The 26,604-nt window shown below is 38.4% G+C and overlaps 1 protein-coding gene across 2 annotated transcripts in view; it reads left to right on the top strand.

The window, feature by feature from the left end:
• The window catches only part of tp53i11b (tumor protein p53 inducible protein 11b), a 62,666-nt gene extending 37,498 nt beyond the window's left edge, over positions 1 to 25,168 (top strand). For both annotated transcript variants that reach the window (XM_036561619.1, XM_036561620.1), the window contains exons 2-7: positions 7,442 to 7,579; positions 14,151 to 14,209; positions 15,720 to 15,768; positions 17,179 to 17,275; positions 18,730 to 18,831; positions 22,049 to 25,168. In XM_036561619.1, the coding sequence (XP_036417512.1) occupies positions 7,451 to 7,579; positions 14,151 to 14,209; positions 15,720 to 15,768; positions 17,179 to 17,275; positions 18,730 to 18,831; positions 22,049 to 22,182 (570 nt within the window). In that variant the 5' untranslated portion in view covers positions 7,442 to 7,450 and the 3' untranslated portion in view covers positions 22,183 to 25,168. The remainder of the gene's footprint in view (positions 1 to 7,441; positions 7,580 to 14,150; positions 14,210 to 15,719; positions 15,769 to 17,178; positions 17,276 to 18,729; positions 18,832 to 22,048) is intronic.
• The last annotated feature ends 1,436 nt before the right edge of the window (positions 25,169 to 26,604 follow it).

Raw genomic sequence — 26,604 nt, 5'->3', positions numbered from 1 at the left:
TTTATATTGTTACGACCCCACAAGAAAGCCTAGGGGATAATGGGGTCAGTAACATATGGTTTAAATGTGACGGTTGCAGCACGAACCAGGAAGGAGCAAGACACAAATAGGATAGCTTCTTTTCTTGTTTATTACACGCCAGGGGTAGAGGACAAAGCACACTCAGGCTATGACCCGAGTGAGACCTCCAGTAATATTTACAGGAAAAAAAAATGGCAAATATGCTTGCTGTCAAAAAGAGCGGGATTCTGGACCCGGACGGCGCTAAGGGAAAGAAATTAACAAAACAAACAAAAATAAACTACCCTAGCTCTTTAATTGAAATCCTCACCTAGTAGACAAAAAAAACCTATCTACTCTAGGCTTCCCTACGGCATAACACAAATACATGAGTTGGCGCCCGCCCCTTTCCTAAGGTGTCACAGGGGTAACGCCAGCCTCCTCACGAGCTTTGCCGGGCTGCTTTTAAAGTTCAAGTCCCTAATCCAGGGCCGGAACTCTGCATGATGATTTGCCGTCAAGTGGTATACGTCAAGCCCCTAACGACGACCGACACCGCAGCCAACCTGTAGCAGAGATAGGGAGCAACCGAGGGAGGAGACATACGGAACAGAGAGGGAAAAAGAGAGAGAGAGCGAACGGGCAAGCGGGAGAGAGAGAAATATACCGGCCAGACACCCCTTATCCAGGCCGGACACGTAACAATATCACTTCCACCATGTGTGGATGTGCCTTATGTATATGTGTTGTTTTAGTCACTGCTCTATAAAATTTTGCCCTGTTCTCATAGAGGTTCCTACACTATACAGGAAGCCCCTGCTTACACATAGGTGTAAAAATTGCTGCACAACTCTCCTTGCCCCAAAGAGGCCTAATAACAATAAATATCTAGCCTAAATACCTTGTTGATTGAGCACTGTGACTGATTTAAACAAGTCTGCTTAAACCTTTTGGATCATCAATTGAGAATAATCAGAGATGTGTACTTAACCTTCTACAACAAATGCCACCGAACTTCACTTTACACCAAAAAGTGAAACATCACACAGTTAGCCTGTGTTTATTCCTACAAGCCAAACACCACCACACCCTTGATCAGACACAAGCTGTGTCATAACAAACAAAAACTTGTCCTACTGCACTGGGATCGAACCCTCACCCTCACGCCCTTTCCAGTAAGTTTTCCACAACACTGACCCTGTTAAAGCGTAATCTCATCTATGACTAAACCACAGAGCAACTCACCTATAGCTGTTCACCCTTTCTTAAACCACCTGCATGACCAAAATCATCTCTGACTATACTATGCCAGTCCATCTATCACTGCTATCATGGCAAACCTTTGTAAATAATCAAACATCACCACATCACAGCAGGCCAAAACACCACCCATGAGTGAATCTGTACTGACTGCATCAAAAAACATTCTAGAAATGCATCAGCATTTTTCTACAGAATTCCCGTCTACCACATTAAAATGTTTATTACCAGGTTCCAGGGTCACCCACATTGGCCCAAATGAAGTCAGTAGCTAACCTTAAGAGGGTATTTTAACTTTGTTAAAATGTACTCACCCTTTGAGTTGACTTCTCTTGGTCCAAAAATGGGATATTTTTGCTCCTGGCTGGCTGTTAGTTTTTCAGGAACTCTGCAGTAAATGCCGACAGCTCTTGGACTGAAGAAAATGTGGTTTATTTGCAAATACAGATGGTCACCAGAGCAGGGCAACATTTTCAAATGGTTGATGGGGCACTTAAAATTGCAGTAAAGTCTAAATAACACACATCTAAATTAAACATATGAAAAACACAGTACCTAACACCATATAAAGTAATTCAGAGACTTTTAGCGGCAGTGTCTCTTAAACATTCAATAGGAAACACAATGGGTGTGTTACAGTAAATTTACTACAAACCTCAATGTCAATATCAATTTGGGACAATATGTGAAATGCTAATTAAAAACAGAATGCAGTGACTAGTACATTCTGTCTGGCCTGTATTAAATTGAAAAACAATACAAAAACCTGAAATGTGAGGTTTTACTATGTGAACCTTGAACCTAGATGGTCCTTTTCTTCTTTGGCAAAAGAACCACATCCATTGCAATCTAAAACAAACATTCTGAAAGGTTGACTTGTCAGGTCAGACCACAATACATGTTTCCTCTGTGCACCAGTCCATTTCAGATTAACGGGTTGGTGGCGTTTCGGGACTTTGTTGACTTATAGATTCTCCTGAACATAGTGCAGTCTTACATTTGTTTATGCAGTAGCAATGTTCATTGACAACAGTTTGTATTCCCAAATCTCATCTCCATCACACAAGCCCGCTTTTAATGCTGTGCAATCTCAGGGATTGACGTTTGTTAGCATTTAGTTTTTCTAAGTAATTAGTTTTGCACAATGATTTAATGTGACATAGACAACAGCTTATCCATTCGTCCAGTCCAGTCCGCTGCTCCAGATGCTATGAATCTATGCCAAGAATGAGACTGGCAGCAAGTCTTCTGAATAGAAAAACAACAACAGTCAGTCAGCTGACATCCTGCTTGTTCAGCTAGGAATTTGATCTAAGACTGTTATAAAGACATAAAAATGAATAACAGAGATTGTAAAGCTCTACTAGGCAAACTCGCTATGTAGATGTGATTGTGGAATTTGCGTTCAAGGTGTGACCGATGACACTATGTAATTGCTAAAACTATTTTTCTTAAACCCAACTAAGTGTTCTTTAAGTGTTGTCTTTTAGTGTCTGGCTAGTGCACATACAGTAATGACTGCCAATTATTTTTACTCATCCAGCTCCATGTACTTCACGCAATAGATAGTACATAAGTGACATTTATAATGTTACATGACAGAGGAGGATTTAAGGCCAGATGCAGATGTGCAGTGTGTGATCTCTCTGTCAGAACCACATCCTTAGTGTGTGCAGTGCAAGAATGGAGTAAGGAGGAAATCCTGTTGTTTGGATGTTTTTCTGCAGTAATCAATCCAGGGAGCAACAAGCCTACAACAAAAGTTCCATAGCATTTAGAATGTTCATAACAGGCCAGTTGTAAAGCCCATAACCTCTGTACATGTACAAATCACCTCAACCCCTTTTTTGATGCTCATGAGGTTTTTACAGTCATATAATTTACAGCATAAAATTAAAGTCATCATCATATTTAGGAAGGCTGCAAATCTTTTCACGTTTGAACTGGATAATCAATTTTAACCACCCAGACAGGGTCATGTGGCCACACAATCATTAAATATGTGGGTTTTTTTTTTGGTTTTTTTTGATCAGTTTTTGGTTTTATTTTTTGTTTATCAAGCAGCTCTTTATCACAATAACACAGAATTGAAGGAAATCAAACAACCCCCTTTCCCTCCCTATCCCTCCCCATCTCACTGGTCTGTCCATCCCCTTTTTCTGTACGTGTGTTTCTGTTTACTAAATAAGAGTTAATGAAAATATATATTTTTTTTAATTTGAAAAAAGGATGTTAGCCTGTAGAATGTACATCGTAACATTTGTTGCAATCTTTTCATCACATCAAAACAAATCTGTCTCCATGACTCAGGAGAAAATGTGTTAACATTATTAATTCTGGCTGTGGCCAATTCTGTGTCAGGCACTGGTTCAAAAATGACTATATCTACTCTGAAGGAATCCACGATAGATGGTGACCAAATTGATCAAGGCTTCTCTGTATCAGTAAAGTACAACATGCTTGTCATTTATTATTATTATTATTATTATTATTATTATTATTATTATTGTTATTATTATTATAACTTTTCTGTCCTGTGATGGACTGGCAACCTGTCCAGGGTGTATCCTGCCTTCTGTCCAATGACGGCTGGGATAGGCTCCAGCTCCCCCCGTGACCCAGAAGGATAAGCAGTTTAGATCATATATATACATGTACGTGTGTGTGTGTGTTTGTGTGATTGAACTCATTTCCTTCCTAACTATGTGTTTCTTTCCATCAGTCCTCCCAGTCCTCACAGCAATATCTCCCAAATAAAGATCCATTATAAAGGGAAACCAGACTGATTTCACTAGTCCTCTGGAAACAGGGTTTTGCATAATTACTGTGTTGTGGTGGATAAAAAGAGTTAAACAGAGTTATTGTCTAAACTTGATTGGAGCTAGTTTCAGCGCTACTAAAATTGCAGATTACATTTTTAAATTAATAACAGATTATTTTGTAAATTTTAATTCTTGCTGTCTACAGAACTTTCTTAACCATGGACAATGGGTACAGTGGGGATTTGACGAGGCATAATGCTGCAAGACTTTTTGTTGTTGTTAATCTTAGAGACTTCATTTCATATTGAGTTTAGTTAACTATCTAAATTGGCTCTTGCAGTCTTGCTAGATTGGAAGAACACATGATTCTAGTGTGGTGGTGCAAGTGTTCAGCTGATAAAGCATTCGAGCAGATATTGTCAGCTTATAAAGTTGAAAATTGTACCAGTTTTTGTTACCAGTGTCTCCAAATCATAACTGTTGTGTTTGTGTTTGGGTGTTCATGGCACATTTCATGTGAACAGTACACATATGTGCTTGGATATCGTCGTATGGACTGACGATATCTTGCACTGCAAAAAATATAGTTATATTTGCTTATTTAGTGAGAGGGCTTGCCTAATCACAGGTAGCCCTAAATTTACAATTATTTACACACATTACTAGTGGTGTCTAAGTTCCTTCTGTAGTTCCTCCCTGAAGCCCAGCTGCTCATGCTCTCTTGATAAAACCAACTTTATTTCTAGCTACTGCCATGTTGAATGTATTTCTCACTGAAGGACGCGGGGTCTGATGCTGGCAATATCAGAAATATCAGTGATATTTGAAGGACACCTTCAGCAGTCTGCACTGGACAGTGATGGCAGGAGAAGCATGGATACATCAACAAGCAGCAAACAAAAGCAACAAAGTCTTATGAGAGCTGTTTGAAACATGTAGCTGTTGTTGCTTTCGCTAGGTGTTTGTGATGAAAATCAGAAACTGTTCACTTTGTTTTCGTGTTCAACTTGTGTTCGTGTGATTTATGTTTAGGTCCACCTCCAACTATTTTCACATCATCAAAATAATGTTATTTATTAAACATTGTAAAAATCGAGATGAACTACACTAACATAAATTACACAAAACTACACAAAATAATAATTTTTTTTTTCAATTTAATCGTGTGACCGCCCTAATTATTACACAAATGGCCTTCTCGAAATTGGTCTACTGTGGTGACACGTGATAACAGAGAATGTACTGACTGGAACTCGCTGGAGTTCATCACTGGTATTTACAGTAAGGATGCACCAAGCATGAATATTTATGGCTAATCCCGATTTCTGTTTATTTACAGGCATATTGGCCAATGAATGTTTTGACTTTTTACTAGCATTTATTTTTATTTATTTATTTTTTACCTGAAGCACACACTGAGTGAGCTAAATGAACACAAACACACAAAAATCTAAATAACATTATACAATATAAACATTATTTTCTCTTGAATTCAAACTGGCATCTCAGATGTGTAAAATTAGTTGCTAATTTAAATAACGGATCAAATAAAGTGCTACATCAAAAGTAAGAGGCAACTGACTATTTAGCAGAATGACTTGTGCATAGTTATACTGTAACATTTTGGAAAAGCTGTAGCAGCAGTGTTCAAGCATCGCGCAAGCGTGGCCAATTGCCAATTGGGTGTTTGGAGCAAAAATCTACCAATTCCGAATCTGGCCAGTTCAGATGGTGCATCCGCAATTTCCAACTTTGTCAGCTCTTCATGAGCAACTTCCTTGTTGGAAATTTGGAAATTCATTCATTTATGAGGATTGTCGTAATGAACCCTCAGTCTGTATGCGGGAAGCTTGGTCCTAGGCGGTCGGTTGCTGGGTAGTCACTTGTGTTATATCTCAGGTGTGCAGAGCTGGAAGGATGACTCTCTGGCCCCCACGTTCTCTCAGCCCCTCTAGGCTTGGGAGTGCCAGGGTGTCAGATGCTGCCTCGTCCTCTCCTTTATTGAATTTTGACACTGAGCTCCTCTCTCCCCATGATGAGGAGAGACCAGCTGGCTCCTCGTCTGCAAACAAAGCAAGCCCACTCAGTACGTGCAGCGAAAGGGAATCGCCCTGTCCTTGTTTGAGCTTTGAAGATGCAACCTGGTGCTGTGGGTTTCTCATTTCATTTCAACCTGCTTGCAAGCTTTGGAAGAGTCGGAACATGATTATGTGGAATGATGGTGTGATATAAGGAATATGGGCAATATGGAGTAGATCAATTTAGTGTGTTTAGTTAATCCTTTTTCAAAGTAGCCATAAAATGACATTTTGGAGGTCCCTCAGTTGAACTGTGCAGTTGTTGTGTGTGTGTGTATTATTATTCGGTAACACTCATGGAATATATTTCGATGGAAATGTGTATGATTTACAAAATTGGAAGCTAACTGGTTTGTTGTTTTCATACATGAGCAAGCAAGTCAACGTTTAGAAAAGTGTTTAAGTACAATTTATTATGGCAGTTGACATACATGATTTTTTTTTTTTTTGATACAAAGAAAGCCGCAGCTATGCTGTTCATTTCATCTCAGCATGGCCATCTTTGTGGAGAGGTGTGACTTGTTTTCACAGCAGGGGGTTCTGACTCCTCCCCTTTCACCTCCCATTGCTCGCTGGCAGTTCAACAGAGTTCAGAACAGTTCACACTCAGAGTGCCAGCAGTGTCCTAGTCAATCTGATAGCAAAGAAAAAGATTTTATTTGATTACATCTATTAAAAAATATTAGTCTGCTTTCCATTTCTAATTTCTGCTTTCTAATTTCCATTCTGCTTGTCAAATAGCCAGAAGGAGGCTACGTAATGCAAGGTTTGCAATCCAGAATCTGAATCACTTTATCGATGTATGTTACACATGCAAGGACAAGAACACAGAGGGCAAATTCTTTAGTGCGGAGGCAAAAATCTGGCTGTTTCTGGCCTTTAATCTGTTTAGCAACATGGTTTCTCCATGTTGCCACATATATTTTGATATGTAAAAAACATTCACTACCACCTGAAAATTTTTAGTGTTTAAGTTTCTGTAAGTCCTACCATGTTGAGCAAGCATGCATATGACTAGGAATGTACTTACCTTTTTGTTGTTATTTTGATCAAATAAATCAACACCAAAGCTTGGGCACCAAAGTTTCTGAAGTGAACCCCTCACAGAGGAGAGGTAAGAGAGGGTGTAAATGCTTCCTTCAAAACAGTGTAGAGTTTAATAAAAAGTTGTTATTCTCAGTAGCCTTACTGCTTTATCATGTGGATTTCTGTGAAATTCAGTTAATTTTATTCCTCCTTAAATTTTTTTCTCTCATGAAATTCTCTCTCTCTCTCTCTCTCTCTCTCTCTCTCTCTCTCTCTCTCTCTCTCTCTCGCTCGCTATACTCCTCCTCCATTTAGGCTACAAGAATGGCTGCTAAACCTCATCCACCACTAATGAAAAAGCACAGTCAGACTGATCTAGTGAGTCGGCTCAAGACCCGCAAAATCTTGGGAGTTGGAGGAGAGGATGACGATGGAGAGGTGCACAGGTCAAAGGTCAGCTTCTTTTGTGTTTGTGCTGAACAGCTAAATATCATTGTGTCACACCTCTCTCTGCTTTGTAATCCTGTCGACAAAGAGCATAGTTACACGTTAGGATATTTAGAAATGTGACGTTCCTCACAGAATTTAATTGATTAATTAATAATGTGTTGATGCTCAAGGAGAGGATCAGGCCAAAACCAAGCGGCTGACATTTGTCTTAATTTACAGTGCTGTGTAAAAGTATTTGCCCCTTCCCAATTTCTTTTTTTTTTGCATATTTGTCACACTTGAATGTTTCAGATCATCAAACTACTACTTTAGTATTAGACAAAGATAATCCAACTAAACACAAAATGCTGTTTTTAAATCAGCCTGGACCTATGTGAAAAAGTAATTGCCCCCTTAGCTACTAAATCTACCTGACATGATTACTGCCAGACCTGTCGAATCTAAACATCACTTAAATAGAACCTATTTGGCAATGTGAAGCAGGCTGGAAGGTCTTAAAAAGCAGCGCATGATGCCACGTTCTAAAGAGATTTAAATACAGACGCAAAACAAAGTAATTGAAATCTATCAGTCTGAAAAGGATTACAAAATCATTGCTAAGGCTCTGGGACTCCAGCAGACAACAGCCAATTTTCACAAATGGAGAAAACTTGTAACAGTGGAGAACCTTCCCAGGAGTGGCAAGCCTACCAAAATTTCACCAAAAGCGCATCGCGGACTCATCCAGGAGGTCACAGAAGAACCCAAACAAACATCTAAAGAACTGCAGGCCTCACTTGGCTCAGTTAAGGTCAGGGTACATGATTTAGATTACATAGTTTAGATTAGACACAGAGTTGTCTTCATTTGTACACCACTGGTCAAAAGTTTGGAATCACTTTTCATATTTATAACTGCTGTTCTTTTATTCAACACTACCTTAAACACCAGAAGGTACTTTAAGATGTTTTATTTAATATTTTTATTTATTCATTTAAGTTTTGTGGGAACACTATAAAGTTATTAAATAATAATGTGCTTTAATGATCTATTTATACAAATTTCTTGGTTATTATCTGCTTCAAGATTTGATCACCACTGTGTAAAACATGAGGCATTCTAAGTTTTAATTTTATTTTAATAATGCTTCAGTGTTTTATAGCATTCCTGTCATTAAAGAATCATCTACACGTTTGTTAATCATCCTGAACAGAGAGGAAAAAACCTTTGTATGTAGAGTAGTAGCACCATAATAGAATCATTCAAACATGTATCTTCAACAAATTGATTTAATATTAATGAAAACAGTGATTCCAATCTTTCCAGTGGTAGTACCAAACTTTGGAATAGTATGGAATACTATAGTAACAAGTTTTTTTTGACTAAGAAAAATGCCGCATTGTCCTTGCTGTAGGTTCATATGAGAGCTCATGTGGCTAGGTTTTATTACCAAACACAAAAGGAGGAAGTACTTTTCCCCTCCATTCACTCCTTCCTGCTAGGGAAGACTCTCAGGATGGAAAAACTTGTTTTCTCTGAGAAGGTTGAGCTACTAGAGTCTTGTTTATGAAAAGAGAATTTTGGATCATGTAGGGATTTGGTGGAAGCTTTGTCATGAAGATGATTTCTTGTTTTATATTTATGCTACTGCTACAGGGCCTTTGGTGCAGCAGTTCAAACATCCTCCTGCTTCCCTCTGTTCACTGTGGAGATTAATTATTTAGTTTCAGTTCAATAACAAAGCATGTGGCAGCACCAGAAGATGGAGAGAAAAATTTGAACGGCATGCTCTCACAATGGATTTCTGCATTTTACTTCATTTTTATTTCTAGCCCCACACCCACATCCGCTTTTAGTCGCAAAAAAGCAGACTATGTCTGTGCGTGCATTTTATTGTCTGATGGATGAGTGGGTTGGCAGTTAAACACGCCTGAGTATTCCCTCCAAAACCTTGTTTGTTCCTGCTTTTTCCTGTCTCCCCTCTCTCTCTCTCTCACTGCTGGTCTGCCCCTCTCTGCCAACTATGTCCCTTGCTTGTGATGTCAACTCTCTTGTTGAGGGCTTTTTCCTGGAACAGCAGCTTTGCTAAATGTCGATGTGATAACATGATTCACTAACGTTAGAACAGCTGCCAGAGGTCACCTTTGTGAGCAGTACTGAATAATATTGAGGAAGAAAAAAATCACGGAGCTGTTTTATTGCAGAATACAACAAGGAAGCAGTTCAATATTTTGGACAAAATTCCATTTTACAGTCACACTATGCTTGGTTGTGCATAAACAGCTTGTATAATCTCCATAGAAAATCGTGTAATCTCCATAGAAAACCACTGACAATAAAATAGGGTGTTCTGGAGCAGCACATGAGCCTCAGGTCATTATGCCCAATGCCAAGCATCCGCCTAAGGGGTATAGAGCAGTGGAGTTGTGTTCTCTGGAGTGATGGAGATCAATCCAATACCTTTTGGGATGAGTTGGAATATCTTTTGTGACCTTTGGACATGTAGTAATATGATTATGTCCAAAAGTTTGTAGACACCCGCACATCCAGCATAGGGTATTAATAGGGACTTTGCCTGCCCCCCACAGTACTGCCTCTACTCTTCTGGGAAGGCTTCACACTAGATGTTGGAACATTGCTGTTGGGATTCAGTTGCATTCAGCCATAAGAACATTAGAGAGGTCAGTACAGATGTTGAATGCTTAGTTCTGGATTAGAAATGCCACCCTGACTCCCAGAGGTATTGGATGGAAATCCATCGCTCCAAAGAATGTATGTGCACTGCTCCGTAGCTCAATGTTGGGGAGCTTAATACTTCTCTAGCCTACGTTTGGCATTGAGCACGACCTTAGGCTCATGGGTGCCTGATCGAGAACGTCCCATTCTATTGCCTTTGTTTTGCACAATTGAACGCCTGTGTCAACAGTGAGTGGACTTATTCGCACATTGCACATACCAATATTATAAAGGCTGTTATCTTGACGTGATAACAACTAGCAAACAATATATCGAGCAACCAACAGGAACCGATGCAGGCAAAGCGTCAGTGCAGTCACATCTTCAATAAAATCCCTTTACACAAAATCCTTGTGAAAGCACGAGTAGGAGATGGAAAGAGAAATCCTCAGTTTTCCCCCATGTTGAGCCTCTAATCTCCCCATTTCCTCTCATGACGTGGACACCCTCTTGAATGTCAGAGGTCTCTGTTTCCTCTCCAAGTCTTCAAGTATCTCCTTGTAAATGTCTTGCCATTTCTGGCATTGAACAGCAGTATTCATACTGATGACTGGAGAGGCCTCAGTGTGCAGCAGCTTCCAGATAGTTACACAGACAGATAAAAGGGACGAAGAGACAAATATTAACAGTACTGCTTTATGCTGTTTATATGGTGGTCACCGTCTTTCTACAGTGGTCCACTTTCACTGTGTAAACCTTAAGATAATGCAGCGAGTTTTTAAACAGAACATGCACTACCCATCAATGCACATGCTTGAAACCAGATTGTCTATGTATATAAAACTGTGTAAACCTGTCTAGTTTAGTAATTCACTATATTATCGGCTTCTTACACTCAAAAAAGGGTACTAAATTGTCACTGGGACAGTACCCCTCTTGTCACTGGGTTGGTACCCTCAAGGGAACATTTTCAGAACCTTTAGTTAGGAAACATACACCAATCAGGCATAACATTATGATCCTTGTTTCTATGCTCATTGTCCATTTTATCAGCTCCACTTACTATATAGGTGCACTTTGTAGTTCTACAATTACAGACTGTAGTTCATCTGTTTTCCTGCATACTTTGTTAGCCCCCTTTTACCCTGTTCTTCAGTGGTCAAGACCACCATGGACCCTCACAGAGCAGGTACTATTTAGGTGGTGGATCATTCTCAGCACTGCAGTAACACTGATGTGGTGGTGGTGGTGGTGGTGTGTTAGTGTGTGTTGCGCTGGTCTGAGTGGATCAGACACAGCAGTGCTGCTGGATTTTTCAAACACAGTGTCCACTCACTGTCCACTCTATTTGACACTCCTACCTTGTCAGTCCACCTTGTAGATGTAAAGTCAGAGATGATAGCTCATCTGCTGCTGCACAGTTTGTGTTGGTCATCCTCTAGTCCTTCATCAGTGGTCAGAGGACGCTGTTGGCTGGATATTTTTGGTTGGTGGACTATTCTCAGTCCAGCAGTGACACTGAGGTGTTTAAAAACTCCAGCAGCACTGCTGTGTCTGATCCTCTCAGACCAGCGCAATACACACTAACACATCACCACCACATCAGTGTTACTGCAGTGCTGAGAATGATCCACCACCTGAACATTGCCCAGCAGTTTTTGAACAGGTGCGCCCTCGGAAGAAAATGTTGCAAGTATGATGAATCATTTTATTCTCTGGGACTTTTTGTGCTTTCTCATGCAGAAAACTGATTTTCTCTGGACGTGTTTGCAGTCAGGAAACTGGCAACCATCAAACAAGTCTGTGCCTGTCTGCTTTTTTTTACCTGCAGTGTTTTTTCCCTTTGCGCTGTACTATTTCATTCCTTTATAAACAGAATTTCCCACCTATGACTGAAGAATATACTCCAGGAGAGGTGTGGGTGTGGGTGTGGGCATGTGTGTTTAAGCAGACAGGGAGACGGTACAGGGGTGTAAGAAATCTTTTCCACATTTATGGTTTTCTAGTTTAGCTATTTGGTTATATGTGAAATTGCAAATACATACACACATGCATATTATTTCAGATTTTGTTGTTGTAAATTGCATGTTTTGTTGATTTTGTAAGTGAGAATAAACTAACATGTTCTACAGAGAATAAACTTAAACATGACATTTTTCTGCCAACATTATTGTACAATTTCTGTATATATTTGCTGAGTTTAACATATTGGAAAAATATCAAATATAAAGTGTGCACAGACTCTAAATTGTCTTTTAGTTTCTTCCCAATATGTTAAATTCAGCAAACAGTAGAAGTGCATTAAAATGGGCAGAAGTGTGTTCTCTGTAGAGGATGTGCATTTATTTTCCCCTTTTTTTGAAAATCTGTAAAACATAATTTGACCAGGGCGAAAGAAAGATTTTCCAAGATTCTTTTTCTCCTTTTTTTCTTTGTTCTTCACACCCTTTTGCTCTGCTTCTGTTGCTGCTACCTTCGTGAGCACATTGACAGAAAGCTGTCGTTAGCACACATACGCCCCACTCAGAACTACCTAGTATGGATAAGTTATTGCACCGTATCTGGACATGTGACTCATAGGAAAAAGGTCTCCTCTTCACATCAATAAACAAAAGTCCTTCAAATATGTGACTGCAGCCTCATCAGAAAGCTGCTCTGCTAGCCAGAGGCGAAGGATGGCTGACAAAGTGGCGTTTGCTTGCACTTGTGATTGTATGCAAAAAGAAGTTAAAAGGACACTCAAGAATGGGCCTTGATGTTTTCATCCTCAGTTACATAATGTAATAGCAGTGACCCTTTTGTGCAAACTGAACTGGGAGCCAAAATGACTGCTTCTGCTACTTGATGTAGTGTGCCTACTTTGTGTTTGTAAAAATAGCCAATCTACTTTGATGCTAATCTGCTTTGCATTAGCCTCAGAAACCGCAAACTTACTAAACTTGGCTTTTGTGGTTGTTATGTAAGCTGCTCACAGCACTGTTAGTACTTTAAAGCTGTTTGCTCCTTCTCAGTGTCTTTCTGATGATGGAGTAACGCTTTAGCTCAAGACCTTTTTGCTACTTAAGGCCCGTTTTACACATTGCTTATGGAGCACATTTTCCCGCTATAGAATATGCAGTATTGTTCTACTCCCTGTAAGAATGCTGGGAATGACTGCACAGCCCTAAAAAACGGTACCTTTACATAAAGACTTTTTCACAAATATGAAAGTACCTGAACCAACAAAAAGAGCATCTTTTCCTACAACCTAGTAAAAGAACTGAACAAATGAAACTGGTGGAATATGCAGAAAAATACAATAAAAAAATAGTACAATAAACCAGAAAGAGGATAAGTATTTGCCACAGTGTCACTGAGATCGTTAAAATGTATGGCTGCAAAGCAGTGATTATATGGGTGAAAGATGAGCTGGCATGAAAATCTTATTGTAGAGTAACTGAAGTCATGTGGTGTTTTCACCAGCTTGAAATTGTTGAATGTGGGTGGATATGCAGAACGTTAGCTGTGAACTTCACTCTGTGAATATGTGAGAACTGTCAGACTCAGTGTGTGGGAGGCTATATTGGCTAATTGTTACCAAATCAGATTTTATGCTAAATATAGATATTTTATTAATCTGTCCATCACACACAGGCTGCAGTTGCGCTGTTGACTTGATGCAAATCAGCCAGTTTGCATTCTTCCAGTGGCTAACACATCATGCAAACTTGCCACACTTTGGACTGATCTAGATGTTCCTATTTGTCATAATCATGAATGATTGATGGCATATCTATTTTATGTACTTAAACATGATTTTTAATGCCTTTCCTACCTCAAAAAATGTTGCCATCGAGTGTTTTTTTTTTTCTCTTCTGTTCTTGTCTCTGTATGCCATAACTAACTCCCTCTCACTCGTCTCTCTCTGTCTCTCTCCCAGATCAGTCAAATGCTGGGTAATGAGATTAAGTTTGCTGTGCGTGAGCCTGTGGGTTTGAGGTAAGAGAACAATGAATGAGCTCAGTGCTAAAGGTTCTAAAACAAAGCAAGTTCTATCTCTGTTTATTTTAGCCCTTATAATATATTGTATTCCAGTGGATATTTCATAGTTCTGTGGCTGGACTGCAAACTAGTACTTTCTGTTTATTGTTTTTTTTTCTTTATTTCTGTTCTGTTTTATAAAAGTTTCAACACTGTTTTGGTGAAAGATGCCACAGCTGTACAAATGAAAAGTGAAACTGTGTTGGAATGATGCATTGTGAAGGTGTTTACAGGGCTCTTTCTAACTAGGGTTCAACAGTTTGGCCTTAAGTACATAGATCAGAAAATACTATTCAGTTTAGCAGTGAGGCAGAATACTGGTTAAAAAATCTTGAACAGATATGGGTATTGTTATAACCGTTATACTAGTATGCCACAACCGGCAGATAATATGACGCAAAAGCTGTAGTAAACTTGCTGTCGTTGGCACACTGAGGTAGATGGCTGAGTCATGGATGTTTGTCACATTCTAGAAGAAAATGAAAACACAGTACACCTTTAATCACCTGCTGCCTAGCTATCGCATCTGAAGTAGTCTACTTTGTTTTTAAGGCAGTGAACATAAATGAATGGCTGGTCTTTTGGGGTTAGCCTTAGCCTAACGCATTAACCAATACAGATGCCAAAACGTAACTGTTGTTCCATTTAAGGTGTAAAGGAAAATTCGAGCAAACAGCTGCCAAATACTTCAGCAACTTCAGACTTGTAGAAATTCAGATGAGAAAACAATGTTTAGCAAAAAACCAGGCCAGCAGAGCTAGTGTTAGAAAGCAATGTTGACATAGATACCTATTTAGATATTGTTCAGTTTTGTTGTTACTATTTTGCACAATAAACATATTTCAGATTTACTTTGGTTGTTAAAAATGGTTTTAATTAAAAAGTAAATGGACGTTTCATAATAATAAGCCATTGAAAAAAAATGTACTGCAATATATATATATCAAAACAGTCCAAAATATTTACTTGAACCATGTTATAAATTTTTGGCCATACCAATCACTATTAATTGAGCTATTATTTTTGTATGCAAAGCATAAAATGAGTATGGCAACATTTTTGATGACAAGATATAAATTATTTATTGACACACAAAGTAGCAATGCTTCTTTTCATTAGTTCTCATTCACTGATTTATGGTGCACAAGAGTTAAACTTTAATACAGTTTTGAGAAGGTTGAGTCAAGCAGTGTTATGAATTATTATTACATGCCGCTCTACTTGTAACTCCATGTGAGGTTTTTTCTTGAGCTTGTGTGAATTGTTCTAGATTGTTCACTTTCAAGCTCAACATATTCAAAGATATTTTAATATGCCTTCAATGATCATGGAGGACAATCTGCAGAATTTACATATAGTATGAATTTTATAGATTTCTGTTATATCTGAGTTTTTATATGCTTTTAATTCTGCCTCCTCAGCAAAGATTATCTTTTTCCAGTCACTTTAATATTTTTCTCTGCTACAGAATATGGATCCTGTTCTCAGCAGTGGTCTTCACAGTGATGGCCTTAATGGTGAGTACCACCAGTAAAGAGAACACTATTATTAGAAATATTTCAGATGCCTATTTGAGGCTGTTGGGGAAAAGAAATTAATTGGCAAGAGAAGAATATGGCATAAATTTGTAGTTATATGATAAATCATGTGCGGTGTGTGTGAACTATTTAAAGGAGAGTTCCACGATTTATAAATATTTTTCAGAATTTCTGCATAATTCAGTCATTCAGAGTGGTTTGAAGGGAAATACTGCATTGTAGAGAAACTTACCTACTCTGTATTTTTGAGTGGTGATGGTAGGAACCAGGGATCTTAATGTACAGCGCAAATATTGCCACTTCATTTGCTATCCAAAATTACCCTAAATGTGTCTGCTGAGTTTTTATATGTAATGTTGATAATGGTAAAGTTGTGGTACGTCTGGAAAAAGGTACTACTTTGCCTTACAGTGCCCTGCATGTGTCTCTCCCCAATGAATATTTTTTAAGAAATGTTTTAAACCAAAACATTATCTATCTAACTGTCATTAAGCAGCGTATTAATATCACTTCATGTAACAGCTCCTCGTAAAGTAGCTTTTAGAGGAGTTATACAATTCAGACTCAAGCTTCTTTAGAATGGTACATTTCACATGAATGACTGTGTTTATACCTTAATCATTTAATTGTGCAGAAAGTTTGAGAAGATGGCCAATTTTCCCTATAATGAATCTAGATATTCTCAGCCCAATACTAACCACAAATGAGGATATTGTCAACAAATACGTAGAGTTATTGGAAACTCTGCATTTTCAAGTTAACCTTTAATAGTATTTCACACAAATAAATTTTTACACACTACTTATTAATTCCTTTTTAGTATTTCTGTCAATTTGTAATTTTGGTTCACTGCAATTTAGTTGGTTCAGTGGTATTATTTTAGCTCTTTCATGATAAAGCTCAATATTTAATGTGTCACCAGGTTTTGTTGTTAAGCAGCTGAAATTAGGAAATCATTTGTAAGCTTTGAAAGACAGATTGTCTCCTCTCAAATGCAAAATGTGTTATGCCATAAGGCCATTATTACTTCTTGCATACATTGATTATCCATCCAGTGTTTTTATCAAGCTGTCAAGATTTAATTTGCTGATAACACAAGTGTTTTAATCTCAGAGGTATCCAAATTCTTTAGAGTAAGTGAGTGACAAAAGAACTGGGGAAAAAATCGATACTAAACATCAATGAATGCCTAAAACACATTTTCTACTCACTTTTCGGCCAGAAACCCGGAAACATTAAACAGTACTGACAAGTTTTCTGTAAGTACCAAAATGAGTAGAATTAGCAGAAGCAAGGGTTCCTTAATCTTTTAGCCTGTTCACACCGGAATGCAGTGCATTTACAGTTATGTTACTGGCATGTCCTGTCTTTGATGTCTGTGGCTTCTAGGCCTTGGCATTCCCTAATCAGCTTTATGAAGTCGTATTCGACCAGGAGCAAACAGCCACCAGTGTCTCTATACGTCTGTATGGAGGGGCATTGCTGAGTAAGTCTTGCTGTATTCCACTCTTCTCTCTTTTCTCTCTGCAGTTGTTGCTGTTTTGCTATGTGTTACTGCATCTCATCCTTCCAAAAATGCTGGCATTGCAGTATAAAAATACATGCCACGGTTCTGTGCAAAAGTCAGGGACCTCCCTTCATTTCATTTCCAGATAAATTGCCTGGAAGTACAAGTTATGAATTTTTCAGGAGAAATTTCTTAATTTCTTAAGATGCAAAAGGAAGGGGGATTCCAAGGGAAAAAAGTGGGGAAAAAAAGGGAGTTTCCAAAACTGGAGTTTTTTATTAAAAGATGTAGAGATGGGACTCCTAACAACCATGCAACACCATTTAAACCACCAAGACTGTCAGCATCAGATAAACAGTAGTTAAGCCCTACATTTTTGAGAAATAGTAGAAAATCAAGCTCCACTCTTGCTTCAGATTAGAAAAAGAAAATCCACAGGTGTTTCTGTCCATCCTTCAACTGTGAGAATGCAACTCAGTGCTATGAGTCTAAAAGGATGTGTAGCTATGATAAAGCCATTACAGAGAAAAGAGGGAAAAAAATGCAGATCAAACAAGGAAGACACAGTCCAGACCTCAATATCACTTAATGTGTTTGGGATTATTTGGATCATGGGACGCAGAAAATGCAACCAATTTCTAAGACTGAACTTTGGAGGTGTGGAAAAATATCCCTGCAGATTTGTCTGCAAGCAAGTCTACCAAACTGATGGACAATGTAATAAAAGTAAAGGGTGGAGACACTGAATACTGAAAACATTGATATTATATTGAAGCTATGTAATTTTCATGTTAACTATAGTTAACTACAGTTAACTGTATCTGCTTTTTTCCCTGGTGCCAAAAAAAGAACAACTTGTGCTTGATGGCCATTTTGATTGGAAATAAAATAAAGGGTGGTCTCTGACTTCTTTGCACAGTATGTATTGTACTGACTAAAGTGATGAACCATATTAACCGTTTTCAGTATGCTTCATGTTAGTCAGATTCCACCAAAATAGAACTGTCTGCTGTTTCACACACATCTGTGCACTCTCTCACACAGATAATTCTAGATATTGTGTGTGTGTGTGTGTGTGTGTGTGTGTGTGTGTGTGTGTGTGTGCCCACATATGTGTGTGTCATTTGAAAGGAGTGAGTGGGTGGATACTGGAATGTGAAAGCAGGAATATTTTCTTGGGAATTAGATACTCCCCGCCACTCAGTCATTAAATTACACACTAAGCCTCATTCTCTCTGCCACTGGTAGCAAACAAAGAACACAAAAGTGAGCTGTGTGTGCATCTGTTCTCACAGCTCATTGGACAATATTTCAGCTTCATATCCCTCCCCAACTTGACTGAAGCAGTGGATTAAATTCTAGGATATGAAGGAAAAGTGTGTCTTCTTGTTCTTTATAAATGTTTCATTTCCCATCTCTCTCTTTCTTTGTAGGTCTCTCTCTAATCATGTGGAACGGTCTGTACACTGCTGAGAAAGTTATCATCCAGTGGACTCTGCTTAGTGAAGCGTGCTACTTTGCCATCCAGTTTTTAGGTGTGCTTACCTTTAGGTTTGTCATGTGTGGTGGTTTTCAATATCCACTGTGGTGCTATTGTATCTGTCTAGATCAGCAGTGCCCTCTTCTGGTAGTTAACCCACAGCACAAGACTTTTTATCCCTTAAAAAGATATTCAAAATCTTTCAGTACAAAAAGCATTATATACTAAGAAGCAAAAATATTAGGACAGTGGTGTGAAATGGGTCATTTGTTATATATTTATAAAATTGATAAACTTTGTATTCCAGATCAGAAGATCAGAATGAGATTAAAGCACAGTGTCAGTTTTTATCTCTGGCCAATGTTGTCCATAAACATAGACCATACAGGAAAAAAATTTTGTCAGTAATCCATTTGAGTGTGTTTACATGCACTTAATAATCCGATAACTGCAGAAAATGTGATTTTGTCAGTAATCCAATCAACACGTTTACATGCTCTTGAGTAATCAGATAATGGGAAACTCTGGGTCTACATGACTCGGATAGTAATCACATTTCTACTTTGCAACCAGCCAATAAACTCTTGCGACGCAAACGTACCGTAAAACTCAAACTTCATGCCGCAAAAAAAATACATTGCGGCACTTTACCCGAAAATATGAACATATATCATTTAGAAGATGAAGAATATTTTAATCCTTTGTCTCGTATTTGGTTTTAGCACCTCTCCAAAAGTGTTTTGCAGCCATCCACCGTCTATTCTCGCGCATGCGCAGACACTGAGAAATCTGATCACTGAGCTAAAATCCAGCTCTCGTTATCGGATTTCTAGATCGGAATATGGTGTTTACATGACCATCTTAATAATCAGATAACTGCAGAAATCCGATTATGATTGCATCATGAGAGCATGTATATGCACTGATTGATGTGTTTACACATATTTCAGCTGAGCATAAGTAGTGAGACAAATTAATTTAAAGTAGATCGAAGTTGTTTAAAGTTAGCATTTTGTCCAGTGCGTTTAGAGGCATTTGGAGGAAGCATTTAAGGTGTGGAAATGGGAAGGCAATTGGTGCGTTCCATTCTGGAGGAGCCAACTGCCTAACTAGTCGCTGTCTTCAAAGGCACCTCTCTCTTTCAGAAAGGAACCTTAGCAGGCATTGTATTCAGAACCATCATATGTCAAAAGTTTTACTGCACTGTACACGTTTTATCTGTTTACTTGCAGTTGCTGGTTACACTCAGATCTGACTGTAAAGGTGGATCACCTCAGTGAATAAGTACGGCTCCCGAATCTGCGGCAGCTGTTTTCCTGCATTGACGCTGTTGTGGGAAATTATTGTGTATGAAAAACAGGCTGCTTTAAGGAGTCATATGTGTCGTGATATACTTGACTCGGCACCCCAGATGAATACGGATAATCATGACTACTCGTTTATGAATCATTTCAGTTCATTCACTGTCCTCATCCACCTTAAAGAATCTGCTTTATTTCTAGCACACACAGGATAAAAACTACTCATAATTTTGTACAAAGTGCTCTCAGAAGAAAGGAGTGCACACCATCTGTTAAGCTGGCTAATATGCATTTTATTTAATGCATTCTCACCTGATTTGAGCTTATAGTCTGAAATGTAGCTGTCCACTGTTGTGACTGTGAGAAGCATAGCAATAATAGATAAGCAGAGCAGGCAAAAATGAGCATTTGTGGTATTTATTTATTTATTTTTTTAATTATTTACGATCGATTACTAAGTGGAAGTGTTTTTCATCATTCAGGGAGAACGTCAGTGGTCAGTGTTGGTTCTGCCGTGTTTTCTCCCACGTTTGCTCGAAAAGTGAACTGTTTTCAGTTGTTCTGCGCAGTTTCCTCCCTGTAACAGCTTCTCTTCCACAGCCAGCGCCTCTCTGCTTCTATTACGTTAGAGTACAGAAAAAAATCTCTGAGTATAGAATTACACTGATAAATGATTTACATATAAAAGCGCTACTAAACAGTAAACAGACAATATTTTAGACTGAACTCTCTTGGTTTTGAGAGCCAGCGCATTTACACAGCTAGCCCACTATCTAAGCTAACCAACGTTAGCTTCACCTGACAAGTTAGCTTAGCTAGCTACACACGGAGCCTGATTGTGTTAGACAAGCGAACTGCCAAAATTTCACCACATTTTTACAAACACAAATATGTTCAATACTTTACACAAATACAACAATCAATCAAATCAGTCTCGGGAGCAGCAATTGCTGCCTTAAAATGCTGCCTACTTAGATAGCTGCCTCCTGATTGGACCACACTGAAGATGTTTTGTACACATTAGAATGCATTCTGCAGCGGTCATCACCAGTTACATCGTCAGTGAAGACAAATGATCCAGTTAAAGAAGCAGTCATGCTGGGTCAAACCTTGACACTGCCACCTCCATGCTTCTCAAATAACCTGGTGTGGACAGCTCTGACAGTGTTTCTGTAATGCTGCTAAGGTCTTTCTAGAATGGCCTGATTGTCACAAATTGCTTACACCTCCAGTAGTTTTCAAAATTTTCACTGTTTTTGGAATGACCAGATGTTCTACAACAGTTCTGATTGGTGTTCACTTTAATCTCATGTTCAAAACTGCTTGCTTTTACATCAAAACATGACCCCTAATGATAACAATCAAACCTACACATTCATGGCATTTTTATGCATTTTACCATTAACGAAATGTGGGACACCTGAGCAGTCAGAATCACTTTTCATTTGTCTCAATACTTATGCTCAACTGAAATTGGTGAGCATATGAAAAAAAAAACTGTGGTTTATGTTGTATGGAAAACACTGGCCAGAAGTAAAGGCTAAAATACCAATCTTTTGATCTGGAATACCAATTTTATGAATATATCACTGCTGTCGGAAGAAAACCTTGTATGTCCGTTTTTCAGTTTTTGATATAATTTGAAAATGCCTTTTACCCTTTACATTGTATGTAAATTTTATGATGAATGGACCAAAATAAACGGCCCCAAATGACTTGGAAAACATTCTGGTTCCATTGACTTACATTAAAAGTAAAGTAGGTTTTTTCCTTTTCCTGTAAAGTTATTTTGGAGATATGAGGTTTTCTTCCGACAGCAGCAATATAATTTTTAAAAAATAACCGTGTATACAGTGAGAAGCACAATATTTGTGCATCTCACTGTATATTTTGTAAAATATTATTTAATAATGCTACATGGTTCAGTCAGTTCACTATAATTTCATCATTGTTTTCAAATCTTTGTTTCAGTAACCTCCGTCACTCTGGTGGAGCTGGGCCTGTTGTCAAACCCTGCCATCCTCCTCCTCCTCAGCCGCATACTCTTCCTCACCATCACCCTCTCGTACTACTACCACCTGGGACGTCGGCCTAAAAAGATCTAAAGATCCCATCCCCACCGTCTAAGAGAGGGTGGTGTATGTGGGAGGTGGGGCCACATCTGAGTTTTAGCAAGAAGCTTTAAACACTGATACGATCAACTTTACCAACATGCTTTGGCATGGATCCTCACACTTGACTACTGATCAGATCTAACTCTCGTTTTGCAGATTTTTTGGTTTTAATTTATTTTTGCCCTATATTGTTTGTAGTTGATTCCAAGTATACCTCTATCTCCTTTCACACGTCAGTGTAGAAAGATGAAAGTTGTGCACGCTTCCTTCAACGTATGTGAGGCATGCCACTGCATGTTTTAAAACCATTAGTCAAGCAGTGCTATACTCATGGGACGATGTAGACAACCCATTGGCTGGTGCATTGCTTAGCAACAGGAAAGGAGGTGATCCTGCCATGCTTTCGTCCTGGTAAGAACGGTGTCATCTGCCCTGGCTCCTGGCCACAGAAGGTGTGTGGCACATCTGGAATTTAACCCTGAATCCAAACAGTATGGTTCTCCTCTGTGCCACTAAATTTCCTTATTCTTCCAATATCCAACTTAAACACAACATGGGAACATGGCTTTAACATGTATATTTCTTCTTTGTTTTTTTTTCTTTTTTACTCTGAGAAACTCGCACCGTTGTAACGTGAATTTTTTTTTTTGGACTGTGCAGTTACTATGTAGCTATTCCTGAAGCAGAGTTTGTCATGTTTTTGCACACCATAGCTCAGCTTGGAATGCTGGGGTTGTTGTTTGTAGAAATGGAATAAATGACAATATAAAAGTTCTTTTTATAATTCCAGAGACCTCTTAGCTCCTACACATGTGACTCGTGTTGGTGTAAGAGTGGGCAGTTAACACTAGAATGTGTGTTTTTTATGTACAATCAAGGCTTTTTGTTTTGTTTGTTTTTTTTTAGAGACTCTCATTATTGGAAAAGTGTTAGTCTTCTACAAACATGACTTCCTGCTGCTCATCCTTGAGGACCAAGATTCCCTATTCATGAGACTGGTTTTAAGAAAGAAAGAGAAACAAACAAACTACCTAGGCCAAAGGCCTTCTTCTAATATTTCTTTCTCTCTTTCAAGTGCAGATTGGTTTGTGTGAGTAGTAGAGGTACTGGCTCTGAAGTTTTGCGCGGTGACAAACGTCCAACCTAGCTTTGAAGCATTTTAAAGTTTAATCTGCAAAACAAGGATGATCAGAGAACAGTTCTCTGTTAGTTGGGGTACAGAAATCAGTACATTCACTGGCCCAGAATTATGTTTATTTAAGGACGTCTTCACCTAAAGTATATGTATTTTGAGTGCATTTTTCAGCAAACTGAATTAATTTCTTCTTATTTCTTCTTATTAAATATCGTTTCTGTCTGTAGTCATAGAACTTTGTTTTAACAGACTACTTTTTTTCTCAAATGTTTATGCAGACTGAAAGCCTCCAGTGGTAGCCAGATTGTTTTGCATTTATCAGGGATTTAAAAAAAAAAAAGCCTTGGATTATGGTTAGTCAGCTCAGCTTGTCTGCCTTTCATCTGCTCACCTGATCTTTGTAAAAATAAAGGGGTTAAAGCAGATGTTCCCAAACTTTATGAAAAAAATGCACTCTCTTGATCATCTGAAGATTTTTTACTTCAGAATCAGTTGGAATATAACTGGCTAGTATGTAGAATTTTAATAATTAAAAGAAAAGTGGCAAAGTTTGTTTTTGATGGCCTTGCACTGGCCAATGGAATGACAAAGTAGTATTAAATTACTATTAAAATGATTGTTAAAGAATGACTAGTAAAGTATTTAAGATTAGATTGCCTAGAAGATAAAGAGAAAGTGTTTACCAGTAATGTCTCTATAATGAAGATCCAGGGCAGAGTAGCAAAAAGACATTTGCTTCATATTAATTTACAATGTAGCAGAACTTTCCCTTATATCTCTTATATTGCCTTAAAGTAGTCAGCAGCCATATGTCCACATGATGATTCGCTGCCAATATTATATATGGGTCTCTGGATTGTGCAGAAGAAGTCTATGTTTTTGATTCTTAAATGAAGCATTTTGTGCTTAAACCTTATTTATTTGACAGTTTCTGAGTAGTATTACTGTTCCAGTAAAAATACCATTAAGGGATATTAACATTGATCAAGCATGTTTTCTTCCCAAGCATGTTTTAAAACACTGACAAAAAAAGAAAAGCATAAATATTACATGTTTAACCAGCAACATTCTTAAATGTTGTCCTTAATATCTTATTGATAAGGTATTGATACTCTCCTTTACCCTTTACTGGGATGAACCTGAACCTGTTTGTCGTTCATAAGCTGTATTTAAACTGGATTAGTTTTACCAGAGGAGGTTCGGTAATGTAATTTGTGCGTGATCTGACTGGCCGATTTGTACAGGATAAACATTCTCGTGAATAATTTCTCCAAATTGCACCAAATAGCCTAGATCAAAACATCATCGTGCAGACGTTTACGCCAAGAAAAACCATCAAAATACACTCACAGAAGCCACGTTGTGTTGTTCTCTATCTGAGGCGATGCGTCCGTGTGTCTACCATGTTGGAGCGATGAGATGTCGATTTGAGCAGGTCTGCTATTGCTGAAAAGCTCTGAGTTTGGCGAATTATAGGAGGTAATTCACTCCGGAAATATTACTTAGGAAACTTGTAAAAACTATGAACATGGCAGATTTATACTGAATCAAAATCGCTGAGCTTGTCCATACTCACTTCAATTACAGCACGTCCCCAGGTAATACTAATCCTACTTGAATAGGGCTATATGGCAAATTCTAATAGCCTGTTTCCTGAAGGAACTGAAGGGACTAAATTTTCATTCAGCACAAACACAGACATTTATGTGGGTTTACAGCTGTTCTTTAGATGGTATCTTCAGCATCACAAGGATTTGTGTTCTTTTTAAATGCATATGTGAGCATAGTTATAGAACTGCATTGTTCTTTTTTTGGAATAAAGAAATGTTCTAAGGACTGAAATCTGATATGTGGTATCTTTTACATGACCTATGCCTATAATTATGTTCATACATGTACGTATAAAGGCTTAAACCCTTATTGCATGACATTGTATCATCTTTTCTAGGTTTCACATATAGGTTTCTAACATCCTAAAGAGGACATCATTACTCACACTTGCCTAATTTTCCAAGTGAAGCTACTCAGCAGTGGGCTTTGTTGGTTGTGGAACAGCAGTGTGGTAATGCTGAGGTAATACTGGACCTATTCTATAGAATTTAATGAAGCTTTATTAATACTTATCTCCCTTTTTTTCCCTCTGTGTACAATCTTCACTGTTTGCGGGTACAACATACCCACATACACAGGAATGTTCATAACTGGAGTTGCTTACCAAATTTCTCTAATCTAGGTGGGTAACGTATGTCCAAAAGTGTTGGGACCTTCTCATTGCTAAAAGGTGTATAAAAACAAACTACATAGTCATGTAGTCTCAATAGTCAAACATTAGACATTAGGCAGCAGAATGAGTCGTACTGAAGAGCTCAATGTAAACACAGTTACATTGTGACAACCTATTGTTTTGGTGCCCACAACATTGAAATGTAATTCCTCACAAAGTTGAGACATCTGACAACATTGTCAGTAAGTTGTCATAACCTCCTAGAACCCTTGTAAGTTCCATTATGTTGAGCCTGGAACTCCATGGAATTTTGCTAAATTGCCAATAGGTAGTCATAATGTATGACAATGTTGTAAGAAAGTTGACGACGTATGTTTGCCACAAGTCAGTTTGTGAAATTTCGGCCCTTGTGAACTGTTATGTTGTACTGTTATTACTGTTATTGTTATAGAAGTTGTTGCAGTTATTGCAACAGAAGACTCACCAAGCTCAAGTGTGTAATAAATAAAAACGACCTATCCTGTGTTCCATCACTCACTACAGAGTTCCAAACTGCCTCTGGAAGCAACATTATTACAAGAACTGCACCTTGAGAGCTTCATGAAACACACAAGCCTAAGATCACTGTGGGGTCTGGCCTCTACATATACTCATGCCATGCTGATGCAGGCTCTAGTTATGCCAAAATCCAGAATATCTTGTAAAATATGTCAAAGTATGCCTGCAAACCAACTTCCTAAATATCTTACAACAGACTTCTTCATGAAATACACGTAAAGTCGCATGTACCCAAGTAGTATGTGATTGCCATACTTAAAGCCATCTAAGTCCATGGGGCATAAGAATGGCTGAAGATGGCATACTTAAATCCAATAGCAAATAGGCCTAAGTATAGCTGAAGAACCCAGATGGCATTCATACATGCTTGTTGTGGAGAAATCTCTCAGTAATGATTGGGTGTATCTTGAGGTGTTTCTGTTTTTGTGTGTCAGATATTGACATGTCCTAACCCATTAGAGTATGGAGGGAGGTGGGTCCGGGACACCAGACACCC

This window comes from Colossoma macropomum, unplaced genomic scaffold (genome assembly GCF_904425465.1).
Source record: "Colossoma macropomum unplaced genomic scaffold, Colossoma_macropomum, whole genome shotgun sequence".
NCBI classification, from domain to species: Eukaryota; Metazoa; Chordata; class Actinopteri; order Characiformes; family Serrasalmidae; genus Colossoma; species Colossoma macropomum.
The sequence above is the reverse complement of the archived record's forward strand: the minus strand, read 5'-3'. Positions and strand labels throughout refer to the sequence as shown.